This window comes from Manis pentadactyla, chromosome 2, assembly GCF_030020395.1.
Source record: "Manis pentadactyla isolate mManPen7 chromosome 2, mManPen7.hap1, whole genome shotgun sequence".
NCBI classification, from domain to species: Eukaryota; Metazoa; Chordata; class Mammalia; order Pholidota; family Manidae; genus Manis; species Manis pentadactyla.
Window position 1 is genome coordinate 172,042,198 of NC_080020.1, and position 16,900 is coordinate 172,059,097.

The 16,900-nt window shown below is 39.8% G+C and overlaps 1 protein-coding gene across 1 annotated transcript; it reads right to left on the minus strand.

Moving 5' to 3' along the window:
- Positions 1-1,552: 1,552 nt before the first annotated feature.
- On the minus strand, positions 1,553-16,139 carry MRPL19 (mitochondrial ribosomal protein L19). The gene is made up of 6 exons (XM_036906489.2): positions 16,005-16,139; positions 15,706-15,823; positions 13,019-13,137; positions 4,586-4,720; positions 2,008-2,189; positions 1,553-1,885 (listed from the first exon to the last, which is right to left on the minus strand). The coding sequence occupies exons 1-6, from the start codon at positions 16,105-16,107 to the stop codon at positions 1,664-1,666; spliced, it is 879 nt and encodes a 292-aa protein (XP_036762384.2). The 5' UTR covers positions 16,108-16,139; the 3' UTR covers positions 1,553-1,663.
- Positions 16,140-16,900: the final 761 nt, after the last annotated feature.

The window sequence follows — 16,900 nt, forward strand, 5'->3', positions numbered from 1 at the left end:
TCCTGGGCAGCAGGCACTGGGTACTAGGCCAGAAATGTGTTTGGGCAGGTGGGGTGAGGTAGTGACTGGAAGAGAGCCAGGCCTGTAGATGGAATACGAAAATAATAGTTCCAGAAAGACAGAAGCAGAGAAGAGGAAGTCATCAATGAACTCTAAGTTTCCCAGAACTGAAAGATAGGAGTTGCCATATTGAAAAGAGTTTATCAAATCCCAATATACTGGATAGAAATAGACCCACCCCAAGTCACATCACTGTGAAATTTCATTACCCTGACGACCAGGACAGCCTACAAGCTTTCAATCATACACAAGGAACAGAAATCAAAATGGCTTGTGATTTCTCACCATAACTGCAAACAAGACAATGGAGCAGTATCATCAAAATTCTGGAGGAGAATTATCCCCCGCCTAGAATTCTATAATGTATCAATCAAATATGATAGACAAGCAAGGTCTCATAAAAAAATCTACCTCTACGGAGGGACATACTTCCTTTAGAAGCTACCAAACAATGTGCTTCACCAAGTTTGTAACCAATAAAATGAAAACAAAAACACATCAGCACAGACATGAATGCAAATCCCCAAATAGCTAGGCATTCAGGGGTAGATCTGAGCAGCATGATTCAAGAGATACACAGGTTAAGGGCTGCCCTTACCTAGAGCCATGATGGTACTGAGCCTGGCCCAAATTATGTCTAGGCTGGTTTTTATGTGGGATTATATGCCAGCTTTCCAATCCATTCACAGCTACCAAGTCAGCAATGACACTTCCACCACCCTACAGAGGTACTGTTTTGACCTATACCTAGAAGTGTGTTTGATTCACCATGAGCTGAAAACCAGAAAATATAGTCTACTCCCTCCCACATTTCTACGAGACACCAGTGACCCAGTCCACACTCTAGCCCTGCCTAATGATGCCCTGCTTTGAGCCTTCTGTTTAGCAGTACTCACTCAGGATCTTAGCCATGATTGCTCAAGTGATTTTTCCAAATTCTCAGGGAAATTCCAGCCAAACTATGACCCAGACCGTGGTATATTCTCCCTGAAGCCTTCATGTAATGACAATGTTATCATTTTATACCTGCCAACAGGTTCCCCCAAAAACTAAATATATTAAGAATGTATATGTACATAACAAATTAAAAGAAATTCAAAGAAATGATAAACAGAAAGCAGAACAGTGCCTACATCTAGAAGAGGGTAAGGATGCAACTGTAGACATACAAGGCATAGTCTTAGATCCTAGCTGATGTTCTCCTTAGCCTTCCCAGATATTACTAAATGCTGATGGTGGATACATGAATATTCATTCTTTTACTCTTTAAATCATACTTTTCTGTATTCATGATTTACCTCACAAATTTAAAAAAGCATCCTGTCCACTTCCTTGTTCAGATTCCAGGCTCAATGAAGAACATTCTGCTGACAGTTTTTTGCTTTACCTCTAGTAAGATAATGGACATCAGACCACCAGGCATGTGTTTTTCTCTTTTTAAAGTAATAAACTGCCATTCTAAATTTTTTTTTTAAGTACTCACAAAATAATGAATGCTTTGTTGATTTAATGACTACATCCTTTCATATGAAATGAAATTAGTGGTTAAGTAAATCCTCTGAGTCAATGTGTCCTTTGCAAACAACCAAATTCACTCTCAGGATCAGGACTTTTTTGATGCTTCAATTTCATCCCATATTGCAGCTTCAATTTTTGAAGTATCATATTCCCTCATCATATCAAACTCAAGCCATGGCTGACTCCATTTCTGAGCTTCTTTCATTTGCTCTTCAGTTAAATAAAGATCAAATCTGATTCCTTTGATATTAAATTTTGGACGTTCCCAGCGCTTGGACCAGGGCTTCGGCTTCATTTTTACTTTCAGCTAAGTCAGAAACAAGAAAAGGAATAAATTAGGCTGATAGAGCAAAAATTCTTCTGAAAGTCTTCACTAAGCATCTTTCTTCATGCACACTTCATCTTCAGTTCCAAATGTACAACTTATACCTGATTAACAGGGACTTCTTCGGTAGGTTCTGGTGCTAGTGGCTTCATATTCACATCAAAAGTGCTGTATTCAGGAAGAGCATCTCGTAAGTATAGCAAGCTGTCATCCAGCCGTTTCTCTAACTTGATCACTTGGATCTCCTGAATTAGAGGATTATAAAGTTCAAAGCAAATCTCAACACCTAAAAAGAAAAGAAAATATTTTCTTACAGTCACAATCCAGATGCCCACATATGTCTCATACTACAGTAAAAGCTATTTCATAATTGAACTACCACAGGTTTTTACACATAGGAAATGTGACATAAATCTGTGATTTTTAAGATAAAAAATATCAAAAGAAACCTAGCTAAAATCCATGTAGGTTAAAAAGTGAAAAAACATCAATTAGAATGAGGGTCTAAAGAAAGATGTCTTCTACAAATATATGACTCACGTATTGCTTTAATTCTGATAGTATTAACTTGGAGAAAGTTTGAGTAAATTCTTCACTTTGTCATGTTCGTATTTCCCAGATACTTAAATAAAATTACCTTTTACATGAAGAGCAACAGGATTAATGATACATAAAGAATAAATAAATCTTTCAGTTTTAACGTGGTTTAGAAGCCCCTCTTGGACAGCCTAGGTTTTATAACATGCTGGGGCCCTCCATATGAAGCTAGGAACAGCTGTGAGTGTTTTGAGATGCTATAAGTAATATTTTAATATATATTATCTGTAGCCTCAAACATTTTAGGGCAAGAATGTATTCTGAGGTTTCCTAGAATAATCCCAAGAGAAATACAATATATATGACCAATATTAACATCTACTGTTTAATACTAGTATTTAATCCAATTATTCCTGTACACCTGTCCTGTTTCAGGCACTGATTTGGGCACTGTACCTATAATAAATCCAAAATAGGTAGGATCCTTTTCTTCTCATAAAGCTTACATTCCAGCAGATGACAGACAAAAAAACAAAGTAATTTAATATAGTGAAGACAATACAGGGTGTTAACACTGTGACTAGGGATGGGACAACTTTAAACAGTATAGTCAAGGAAAGCCTCTCTGAAAAGATGACATTTAAACTATTATAAAGAGCCAAGAACGCTCCAGAAAAAAACAGCAAATGCAAAGGCCCTGGGGTTTTAACTTGCCATGTTGGAAACAATAGAAAAAAGCCCTTTGGGCTGGAGGATAGTAATTTGGTGGGTCAGGAAAGTAAATCAGAGATACTGCACAATGACAGGCAGGAGATGGTGATGGCATGGATGAAATGGAAATGGAGATGAAGAGAGAGACAAAAACGAGGTATGCTTTTTGAAGATTAAGCCAAGAAAACTTGTCAATTGACTTGATGTATGGAAGAGGATTATTAAAAATAGCTCCTAAATTTTTGGCTTAAGTAAAAGGGTAGGCAGTGGTGCCATTATGGAAAGAGTAAAACTGTGAACACATTGTCAGGGAAAATAAAGAGCTCTGTTTTGAACTTGTCTTATGGTTATGAGACACGTAAATGAGAGATGTCAAACGGCAGCTGTGCATACAAATCCGGAACGTGGAAAGAGTCCATCCTCAAGAAGTAAATTTGGGAGTTATCATCACATGGATGGTGTGTAAAGCCAATGGTCTAGAAAGAACCACCAAAGAAGGGAGTATTGATGGGGAAGGTCAAGGCAGATTACAAGAGTCGAAACCTGCTTCAGAGAAGGGCAGGAGGGAGCTAACATCTTTGGAGTGTTCTGGGTCTGGTACTTCATACACAGTATTACAGCACACTGACCACAGCCCTGGGGGGTTGAAGCTGTTATTATCTTAATTTTAAGGAAGAACATCAAACCTATGTCTAAGTGACACCTATGCTCGTGTCCTTGTTACAGGGCTGTTGCATATACACAACCTGACTGAAGGCACAAGTGTCTGCAAACATTCAAGTCCTCCTGAGCTCCCACATGCACACCAGCACAGGTCCTTACGAGGTAAGGAAGGCAGCAACTGCTCCCGTGTTCAATTTCTTTGAAGATAGTTTTTCACTGTTGGGCATCATAAAGCATGCAACTTTTGAGTATGAAAACTTTATTGTTCCTGCCATTTTGATTCATAACCTTTCTAGAATTTTACCACTTGTGCCTCTTGCCTTACTAGGCATAGCAAACAAAATTCTGCCTTTTTAAAAATTCCTCCAGGACTTATAAAACGGCGATCATTGTGGTGACTGTCACAATATATAGCAAAATGGGGGCATTCATTTTAGGAAAAAGTGACTCATAAGCACATCATATGTTTATCTTCATATTCCTAAAAGGAGTGTCCCCGTACTGCCTTACAGCCACTTGTAATGTTGCCACACTTTGGAAAGGCTGTTTCTAACAGCTGTTGTCCCTGGAATAAAAGAAGCCTTGAAGAGAAAGTAGAGAACCAACCATATTCAATCAGCAACCTCAATACTCTTACCCTTCTTAGGCCCCAGGCTCCGTGTCAACCCTCAGAGTTCCTTTACAGTCAAGTTCCAGATGTTTCACCCAAGGATGCAGAAGAATCTTGAAATAACATTTTCCAGAAAATCAAAATAATGAAACAAAACATACCTTGTCCTTCAATAGTATTCCTAAGGATGAAAGTAGCTCCAAGTCCTGCTCCTGATCTTTGGATACAGATCCCCAGAAACTGGCTGGTTTTTCCACTGGCATATGGGTCAGCGGTAGTTACACGAAGTATGCTTCCTACAAATGCAAGAAACCTTCCCATGAGATGCAGGAACAAACAAACAGCATTTTTAGGCAACTTTTTAACTTCCTAAATATTTTCATATAATATTAGGAATAAGTACCTCCTTTGGGTAAAACCCAGATACGTGAGAAACAATCTCCTCTACGCCAAGAAAACTAACCTCCCACGTAGGGAAGATGGCGGCGTGAGTAGAGCAGCAGAAATCTCCTCCCAAAACCACATATATCTATGAAAATATAACAAAGACAACTCTTCCTAGAATAAAGACCAGAGGACACAGGACAATATCCAGACCACATCCGCACCTGAGAGAACCCAGCGCCTTGCAAAGCGGGTAAGATACAAGCCCCGGCCCGGTGGGAGCCAAGCGCCCATGCACCCAACTGCCGGCGGGAGAAGAATAGGCAGAGCGGGAGGGAGACGGAGCCCAGGACTGCTGAACACCCAGCCCCAGCCATCCGGGCCAGAGTGCAGACACAGTACGTGCCCAGGGGGCCCTGGATGCTAGGGAAACAGGGCAGCAAGAACAGTGAGCGGGCACCAGAGGCCGGAGGACATAAGAAAAGCGAGCGACCATTTTTTGTTTTGTTTTGTTTTGTTTTGTTTTGGCGGGCGCTTTTTGTAAGTCTTAAAGGGATAGGGACCCCAATACTAGGGAAACAGGGCAGAAAGACCGGTGAGCAGATGCCTGAGGCTGGCGCCTGAGAATAAAGAAAAACGAGTGGCCACCTTTTTTTTTTTTTTTTGTGGTCGTTGTTTTGTTTTGGCGGGTGCTTTTTGGAAGTCTTAAAGGGGCAGGGCAGGACACTTAATCCAGAGGTAGGGAATCCAGTGATATCTGGGCACCCTAACCCCTGGGCTGCAGGGAGCAGGGAGGCCCCTTACGGAGATAAATACCCTCCCAGCCGCTCCGCCTCCAACGCAACTCCACCACTTTGGAGCAGCTGCCGGAGCCAGGCGACGCCCACAGCAACAGCGGAGATAAACTTCATAGCAGCCGGGCAGGAAGCAGAAGCCCTGTCTGCGCGCAGCTGCCCAGCACAAGCCACTAGAGGTCGCTGTTCTCCCAGGAGAGGAGGGCCACAAACCAACAAGAAGGGAAGTTCTTCCAGCCGTCACTCATCCCAGCTCTGCAAACTATTCCTATCACAATGAAAAGGCAAAACTACAGGCAAAGATCACAGAGACAACACCAGAGAAGGAGACAGACCTAACCAGTCTTCCTGACAAAGAATTCAAAATAAGAATCATAAACATGCTGACAGAGATGCAGAGAAATACGCAAGAGAAATGGGATGAAGTCCGGAGGGAGATCACAGATGCCAGAAAGGAGATCGCAGAAATGAAACAAACTCTGGAAGGGTTTATAAGCAGAATGGATAGGATGCAAGAGGCCACTGACGGAACTGAAACCAGAGAACAGGAACGCATAGAAGCTGACATAGAGAGAGATAAAAGGATCTCCAGGAATGAAACAATGTTAAGAGAACTGTGTGACCAATCCAAAAGGAACAATATCCGTATTATAGGGGTTCCAGAAGAAGAAGAGAGAGGAAAAGAGATGGAAAGTATCTTAGAAGAAATAATTGCTGAAAACTTCCCCAAACTGGGGGAGGAAATAATCGAACAGACCACGGAAATACACAGAACCCCCAACAGAAAGGATCCAAGGAGGACAACACCAAGACACATAATAATTAAAATGGCAAAGATCAAGCACAAGGAAAGAGTTTTAAAGACAGCTAGAGAGAAAAAGGTCACCTATAAAGGAAAACCCATCAGGCTAACATCAGACTTCTCGACAGAAACCCTACAGGCCAGAAGAGAATGGCATGATATATTTAATGCAATGAAACAGAAGGGCCTTGAACCAAGGATACTGTATCCAGCACGACTATCATTTAAATATGATGGTGAGATTAAACAATTCCCAGACAAGCAAAAGCTGAGGGAATTTGCTTCCCACAAACCACCTCTACAGGGCATCTTACAGGGACTGCTCTGGATGGGAGCACTCCTAGAAAGAGCACAGCACAAAACACCCAACATATGAAGAATGAAGGAGGAGGAATAAGAAGGGAGAGATGAAAAGAATCTCCAGACAGTGTATATAACAGCTCAATAAGTGAGCTAAGTTAGGCAGTAAGATACTAAAGAGGCTAACCTTGAACCTTTGGTAACCATGAATTTAAAGCCTGCAATGGCAATAAGTACATATCTTTCAATAGTCACCCTAAATGTAAATGGACTGAATGCACCAATCAAAAGACACAGAGTAATAGAATGGATAAAAAAGCAAGACCCATCTATATGCTGCTTACAAGAAACTCACCTCAAACCCAAAGACATGTACAGACTAAAAGTCAAGGGATGGAAAAACATATTTCAAGCAAACAAGAGCGAGAAGAAAGCAGGGGTTGCAGTACTATTATCAGACAAATTAGACTTCAAAACAAAGAAAGTAACAAGAGATAAAGAATGACACTACTTAATGATAAAGGGCTCAGTCCAACAAGAGGATATAACCATTCTAAATATATATGCACCCAACACAGGAGCACCAGCATATGTGAAACAAATACTAACAGAACTAAAGGGGGAAATAGACTGCAATGCATTTATTCTAGGAGACTTCAACACACCACTCACCCCAAAGGATATATCCACCGGGCAGAAAATAAGTAAGGACACGGAAGCACTGAACAACACAGTAGAGCAGATGGACCTAATAGACATCTATAGAACTCTACATCCAAAAGCAACAGCATATACATTCTTCTCAAGTGCACATGGAACATTCTCCAGAATAGACCACATACTAGGCCACAAAAAGAGCCTCAGAAAATTCCAAAATATCGAAATTCTTCCAACCAACTTTTCAGACCACAAAGATATAAAACTAGAAATAAATTGTACAAAGAAAGCAAAGAGGCTCACAAACACATGGAGGCTTAACAGCACGCTCCTAAATAATCAATGGATCAACGAACAAATCAAAATGGAGATCCAGCAATATATGGAAACAAATGACAACAAAAACACTAAGCCCCAACTTCTGTGGGACACAGCAAAAGCAGTCTTAAGAGGAAAGTATATAGCAATCCAAGCATATTAAAAAAAGGAAGAACAATCCCAAATGAATGGTCTAATGTCACAATTATCGAAATTGGAAAAAGAAGAACAAATGAGGCCTAAGGTCAGCAGAAGGAGGGACATAATAAAGATCAGAGAAGAAATAAATAAAATTGAGAAGAATAAAACAATAGCAAAAATCAATGAAACCAAGAGCTGGTTCTTCGAGAAAATAAACAAAATAGATAAGCCTCTAGCCAGACTTATTAAGAAGAAAAGAGAGTCAACACAAATCAACAGTATCAGAAACGAGAAAGGAAAAATCACGACGGATCCCACAGAAATACAAATAATTATTAGAGAATACTATGAAAACCTATATGCTAACAAGCTGGGAAACCTAGGAGAAATGGACAACTTCCTAGAAAAATACAACCTTCCAAGACTGACCCAGAAAGAAACAGAAAATCTAAACAGACCAATTACCAGCAACGAAATTGAAGCGGTAATCAAAAAACTACCAAAGAACAAAACCCCCGGGCCAGATGGATTTACCTCGGAATTTTATCAGACATACAGGGAAGACATAATACCCATTCTCCTTAAAGTTTTCCAAAAAATAGAGGAGGAGGGGATACTCCCAAACTCATTCTATGAAGCTAACATCACCCTAATACCAAAACCAGGCAAAGACACCACCAAAAAAGAAAACTATAGACCAATATCCCTGATGAACGTAGATGCAAAAATACTCAACAAAATATTAGCAATCCGAATTAAAAAATACATCAAAATGATCATACACCATGACCAAGTGGGATTCATCCCAGGGATGCAAGGATGGTACAACATTTGAAAGTCCATCAACATCATCCACCACATCAACAAAAAGAAAGACAAAAACCACATGATCATCTCCATAGATGCTGAAAAAGCATTCGACAAAATTCAACATCCATTCATGATAAAAACTCTCAGCAAAATGGGAATAGAGGGCAAGTATCTCAACATAATAAAGGCCATCTATGATAAACCCACAGCCAACATTATATTGAACAGCGAGAAGCTGAAAGCATTTCCTCTGAGATCAGGAACTAGACAGGGATGCCCACTCTCTCCACTGTTATTTAACATAGTACTGGAGGTCCTAGCCACGGCAATCAGACAAAACAAAGAAATACAAGGAATCCAGATTGGTAAAGAAGAAGTTAAACTGTCAATATTTGCAGATGACATGATACTGTACATAAAAAACCCTAAAGACTCCACCCCAAAACTACTAGAACTGATATCGGAATACAGCAAAGTTGCAGGATACAAAATTAACACAAAGAAATCTGTGGCTTTCCTATACACTAACAATGAACCAACATAAAGAGAAATCAGGAAAACAACTCCATTCACAATTGCATCAAAAAAAAAAAAAACACCTAGGAATAAACCTAAGCAAAGAAGTGAAAGACTTATACTCTGAAAACTACAAGTCACTCTTAAGAGAAATTAAAGGGGACACTAACAGATGGAAAATCATCCCATGCTCCTGGCTAGGAAGAATTAATATCGTCAAAATGGACATCCTGCCCAAAGCAATATAAAGATTTGATGCAATCCCTATGAAACTACCAGCAACATTCTTCAATGAACTGGAACAAATAATTCAAAAATTCATATGGAACCACCAATGACCCCGAATAACCAAAGCAATCCTGAGAAAGAAGAATAAAGTAGGGGGGATCTCGCTCCCTAACTTCAAGCTCTACTATAAAGCCATAGTAATCAAGACAATTTGGTACTGGCAAAGAACAGAGCCACAGACCAATGGAACAGACTAGAGAATCCAGACATTAACCCAGACATATATGGTCAATTAATATATGGTAAAGGAGCCATGGACATACAATGGGGAAATGACAGTCTCTTCAACAGATGGTGCTGGCAAAACTGGACAGCTACATGTAGGAGAATGAAACTGGACCATTGTCTAACCCCATATACAAAAGTAAACTCAAAATGGATCAAAGACCTGAATGTAAGTCATGAAACCATTAAACTCTTGGAAGAAAACATAGGCAAAAACCTCTTAGACATAAACATGAGTGACCTCTTCTTGAACATATCTCCCCGGGCAAGGAAAACAACAGCAAAAATGAATAAGTGGGACTATATTAAGCTGAAAAGCTTCTATACAGCAAAAGACACCATCAATAGAACAAAAAGGAACCCTACAGTATGGGAGAATATATTTGAAAATGACACATCCGATAAAGGCTTGACGTCCAGAATATATAAAGAGCTCACACGCCTCAACAAACAAAAAACAAATAACCCAATTAAAAAATGGGCAGAGGAACTGAACAGACAGTTCTCCAAAAAAGAAATACAGATGGCCAACAGACACATGAAAAGATGCTCCACATCGCTAATTATCAGAGAAATACAAATTAAAACTACAATGAGGTATCACCTCACACCAGTAAGGATGGCTGCCATCCAAAAGACAAACAACAACAAATGTTGGCGAGGCTGTGGAGAAAGGGGAACCCTCCTACACTGCTGCTGGGAATGTAAGTTAGTTCAACCATTGTGGAAAGCAGTATGGAGGTACATCAAAATGCTCAAAATAGACTTACCATTTGACCCAGGAATTGCACTCCTAGGAATTTACCCTAAGAATGCAGCAATCAAGTATGAGAAAGATCAGTGCACCCCTATGTTTATCGCAGCACTATTTACAATAGCCAAGAATTGGAAGCAACCTAAATGTCCATCGATAGATGAATGGATAAAGAAGATGTGGTACATATACACAATGGAATACTACTCAGCCATAAGAAAAGGGCAAATCCTACCATTTGCAGCAACATGGATGGAGCTGGAGGGTATTATGCTCAGTGAAACAAGCCAAGCGGAGAAAGAGAAATACCAAATGATTTCACTTATCTGTGGAATATGAGAACAAAGGAAAAACTGAAGGAACAAAACAGCAGCAGAATCACAGAACTCAAGAATGGACTAACAGGTACCAAAGGGAAAGGGACTTGGGAGGATGGGTGGGTAGGGAGGGGTAAGGGGGGGGAGAAGTAGGGAGGTATTAAGATTAGCATGCATGGGGGTTGGGAGAAAAGGGAGGGCTGTACAACACAGAGAAGGCAAGTAGTGATTCTACAACATTTTGCTATGCTGATGGACAGTGACTGTAAAGGGGTTTATAGGGGGGACCTGGTATAGGGGAGAGCCTAGTAAACATAATATTCGTCATTTAAGTGTAGATTACTGATACCAAAAAATAAGGCAGTTCCTGTGTGGTAACCTCCAATGAGTTCTACACAAGGGTATAAAGGGCATATAAAAGTGTAGGCAAAGGGTCTGTTTGTGTTTATACAGAGGATCAAAGCCTAATTGGGCTACCCTGAAAATGAACTAAGATATGATATGAAAAAGAACTTCCAACATCAGCACTCTCGGGAAGACTCATGCCAGAAGATGATCATCAAAAAACCCCAATAAAGATCCACGCACTGCTACAGGTGTAGATGCACTCATCCCACCAGTTCCTGGACTTGCCATGGGAATGAAGAAGGTGATATCTAAGCTGGCCTGTGTATACAGTAAAACAACAAATTTGACTGGATCTATACTGTTGGAACTCAATCAAGAATTAGGAGAAGTGCAAACTGTAGCGCTCCAAAATCTTACAACTACAGACTATTTACTGCTAAAAGAACATAAGGGATGTGAACATTCCCCAGGAATGGGTTGTTTTAATTTGTCTGATTTCTCTCAGACTGTTCAAGTTCAGTTGGACAATATCCACCATATCATAGATAAGTTTTCACAAATGCCTAAGGTGCCTAACTGGTTTTCTTGGTTTCACTGGAGATGGCTGGTAATTACAGGTATGCTTTGGTTATGTAACTATACTCCTATTATGTTAATGTGTGTGTGCAATTTAAGTAGTAGCTTAAAACCTATACATGCTGAAGTTACTCTACAAGAAGATATGTCAAAGAAATAATCAATCTTCCCATGTTTTCTTCCGCCTGCTACTTCTATAGCTTTTCTTCTTCCTTCCTAATTACAACCCTTAAATAGAATTCGTGCCTCATATCAAATTTACCGAGTATCATAATTCTTCCAAGTGGTAAAGATACCTCAAGACAAATGCTGGGCATAGAAGCTACAGGGCATAAATATGCAAAGAAATAAAAAGCTAACCATTTTGAACAATAAGGCTTCTCTCTCACTTACCAACTTTACATTTCCCTGTATGGCCCCGGAAGATGACTGGTTAGCCAGAGACGGGTAAGATTCCTCAAGGGAGGAACAACCTAAGACAGGCACAGTCGCAGGGGGGCCATCAGGTGAGAAATTGGGGATCAACAGAGGTGAGGCTTAGAATGTCACCCCCCCGTTCTGAGAGAAATCTTCTGCATACGTGGATGTTTTATTGCCCTTGTCTAGCTTGGATTAACACATAGTCTACAGGCACACACCTCATCATCTACATTTGCTCTCTTACAACACTAAACTCTGTTTTCTACCTTTATCTTGTATCTACCTACCACTTCAGCATTTTATTAAAAATAATAATAAAGAGAGAAATGTGGTATTCACATATAAATCAAGTATAAAAATCAAATGAGTATTCATATTTGAACTGTTTATAGTTCATAATGCATGAGCAAAACTGAAAGTTTCTGTGATGACTGCCCTTGTACTATTCACCATGTAACTTATTCACTATGTAAGAATTTGTTCTCCATGTAAGAACTTGTTTGTTATGCCTCAGAAGATTGGAGACTGACAAAAATTAGGCTTGGGGTGGATTAATGATTGTGCATTGAGCATTGACTCCCCTATACAGAATTTTATTGTTGTTAACCATTTGATCAATAAATATGAGAGATGCCCTCACAAACAAACAAACAAACAAACAACAAAAAAAGTACACACTTCCAGTTGTAAAAGTAACCGGGATGTAATGTATAGCATAAGGAATATAGTCAAAATATTATAACAACTTGGTATGGTGATAGCTGGTACCTAAAATTATCATGTATATAAATGTTGAATCACTATGTTGTACACCTGAAACTAATGTAATGTAATACTGTGTGTCAACTACCCTTCAATAAAAAATAATTATCTACATAAAAAAAAAAAAAACAAAAAACTAATCCCCCAAGCACTAACCATAGAAGTACCCAGCTCTTACTGACCTACATAGAACTCTGGAATGTGGAGTATTTTTCTCCGTTCTAACATATCTTTTCTTTCTATTTGAAATTTCAGAGGATTTGTTCTTCCTCTTGGAGGGATGAATTCAGGACTCAAGAACCTGTGAAAAATACAAATTTAAAAAAAATTAAATAAAAGCAAATTTAAAAGGCCACTACAAGAGAAACTGTTGCTTTACCAAAAAAGGGAAGCTTATGATGCTGACATATTTTATTCTTTCTTCTCTAAATAAGAAAAGTTGATTTTATTTCTAAAATTGCTATCAGTGCTCATGAAAACAGCTAGTAATTCCTGAGTACTCACCTGGCATGGTGTTAAAACTTTTCCAAACATCTACAGTATAAATTAATCCTTACAACAGCCAAGTGGGTATGGTGTCATCAACTCCTTTTCACAGATGAAGAAAATGAAGCCTGGAGTGGGTAAATAACTGACCTATCACTAGGTAAGCTATACACTTATCAAGTGAAGATGCAAATGTAGGTATGTCTGTCAGATTACAAAACTTGTGATCATAACCACAGGCCTCACACTGGGTTGTGCATGTAATAATACATTATACTGCAAAAGATATTAACATATAAATCATTACTTGCAAACTAACTTTAAAAATAATCTCCCTATTCTCATCTTTAACTGTTTTAAAACTCATTATGAAATACTTAATCTACAAAAAAGTATAAATGATATTACAGTAAAAATTCGTGTCCCATAACCCACCTCAATAAATAAATGATCAATATAGTTGAAGCCCCTGTGCACCACCACCTACCCCTCAATTTAATTACTATGCGGTAATTAAGTACATTTGGAAATAATTATTCCTATGAATTTCTTCCTTCTCAATTTCCTACTTCGAAATTTTTCAAACCTACCAAAAAACTAAAATAGTAATACAATGAATACCCAGTGAATACCCAAAGAACACACTTCACTTCGTTTCATCAATTGCTAACATTGTGCCACATTTGCTTTGTATATACATAGATGTTTTTTCTGAAACATCTAAAAATGTCGAACAGCAAGGCATTTCAGCCCTCAATACTTTATGCAGTTTCTGTTGAGAATAAGGATCTTCTCCAACATTCATTGCAATACGTTAGGACACCTAAAAATTGCAGCAGTAATTCAATAATTAATCTAATTAATAGTTCATATTTAAATGTACCCAATTGTCCTGGAAAAGGCCGTTCATAGCTTTTGTTGCCCACTCCAAGCTACAATCAAGCTTCACACATTGTGTCTGGTTGTTCCTCTTTAGTCTCTTAAACTAGTACTATTTTCCATCTCCGTATTTTTATAACACTTTTTTCAAGTGTCCAAGCCTACCACCCCTGGATTCTATGGGTTTGTCTATTATTACCAAACGCTTAAAGTTAAACACTTTAGGTAAAAATATTACAGAGGTTATAATGTGATCTCATTCTGTCACATCAGGAAGCACATAATAGCACCTTGTATGACTATTGGGAAATTTAGGTCTTGAATGTTGTGTGAAAGTGGAGAATCTCCCCTGGACATTTCTTCATTCTTTACATATGCATGTGAGTCTGGGCAATATAAAAATGCTCTCATACTATATCAATTCTTCCACAGGTTGCTCTTTTCCACATCACATTTGTAAGGTTTATCCATGTTAGTGCTAGGCTGTTCATTTTTCACTACTGCATAATACTCCATTGTGTGAATGTATTTGCCTATATTACCTATTGATGGATAGACTGCTTCCACATTTTTGTTACAAAGAACACTTTTGTGTACATTCTTGTACATGTCGTCTTACATGTTACTTCTAAGTTGTATAGTCTGGGTGGAAAGATAAAACCTCAAACTGACTAAATTCTGTCAAATTATTTTCTAAGGTAGTTAACACAATTGACATTTGCATTTAACTGAATCTTATTAAGTGCCGCCATTTAAAAGGGATATTCCCTTTCCACCTTAAAAAAAGAAAAAGATGTAGTAAGAACCTGAGGATATTCGAAACGTTGAACATACACCTACATGCAGAGATAAATCCAATCAACGACCTAAAGCCCTTTCAGAAAGCCTAAAATCACACCAAGACTTCCCCCCTAACATTGGCTTTTTGGTAAGGTTGTACACAGCTCTAGAGAAACACTCCCCGCAAATCCCAAGTCATCTAAATTGACACGTATCTCCAAAGCTACCACTATTAATTTACACGAAACCAGGTTTTAAAGTGCATTGTTTTGAAGAGCAAATTTCAGACACAAATTAGGGGACATTTTTACCACTGTACCGCATTTATCAGGAACCTAAAACAGGGCGAGTTCTGGTCAATCCATTTCCACACAGACAAGAAAATTTACCTGCTCCTTAATGTAAACAGGTAAAATTACGATGTGCTTCGGAGAAAATTCTCGATACAGGCCAAGTGCAGGAGGAAAGAGCTTCAAATCTGGGGAATCCTTATTTGAAGTTCGGATTTAATACGACTGCAGAGAAAGTTGAACACTGGCTCGGGAGAAACAAGGATGACCAATCAGAGGTAGGTGGACTTTACATATGAGGACTCAGGAATCCTGCAAACGAGCTCTTGCAGTGGGAGTTCCAGACCCCGTTTTAGAGCCGAAAACTCAAGGGAATACAGGTTCGCGAGCGCACAGACCAGAAAAGCAGGAATCCCGCCCAAGCCCGGTCTCACCTGCTTTCCCGACGCTTGGCAAGGCGCTTGTCCGCGATGACCGGTTTCTGCGGCGGCTGGAACGCGCCAGGCTCGGGAGGTCCAGTGCTCCGCTGCCGGGCCGGCCCCACGCGGGCCCCTGAGGGAGCGGACGGATGAGGTCAGAACAGCACGCCCTGCCCCGAGCTCCCGCGGAGCCCTGCAGTCTATCCCAACCACCACGAGGGGCCTTCGCTTAGGTCGCCCTGGCTCCGAGGCGCGCCTTCCCCGAGCGTGGCCCCAGCTCATGTGCACCAGCTCGCAAGCCCCGCTCCACTTACGGCAGGCGACAGAGGCTGACGCAGGGAGCAGCGCCTTGGCAGCTCGAAAGCTCCGAGCCAAGCCCATTGCGGGTCCGCAGCTCCCTGCGAGGGAAGAAGCCATGCTTGCTCACGCAGGAGAAGACTACAATTCCCAGTAATCAGTGCGACGAGGTCGCGGCCACCTGCGACCGGATGGCGGCTCCCATGGGACAAAATATCCAAGTCTTTTTCACTCTCCTCCACCTGCCCCATATGTTACGGAAAGTGCATGTTTTTCTGCTTCCCCATAATGTGCCCAGTTATATCCGTCCAAGAGTTGTTCTAGAAAGTTTCCTTCCTCTTTAAATGAACTCTATCTGAACTTTCTCTAGCAAAACTTAACTACGTCAACCCCATTCGTTTTAGGCTCTCATCTTTACTAGGTGTCTTCCATTAGCAGCTCTGATATCATCTGTCATTTTAATTTTTAATTTAATTCCTGGTTTAATTAATTGTGCAGTTATTGGATCAGTGTCTACCTCTTCCATTATACTGTAAACTCTCTGAAGGCATGGATGAGGTTATCTTTTTTTGTTTAACTAATTTATTTTATAATTGGAAGTTTGTACTTCTTTACCTCTTTCATTTATTTTGCCCATCTTCCCACCCCCTCCCTATGGTAAGCACCAGTTTGTTCTCTGTATTTATGCGTCTATTTCTGGTTTTTGTTGTTGTTGTTCATTTGTTTTGTGTTTTAGATTCCACATATAAGTGAAATCATATGGCATTTGTCTTTCTCAGTTTACTTCACCTGACATGATACCCTCTAGGTCCATCCATGCTGTTGCAAATGGCAAAATTTCTTTTTATGGCTGAGTAATAGTCCATTGGGTCTGTATATAGATGAACACTTAGACTGTTATTGTGAATACTGC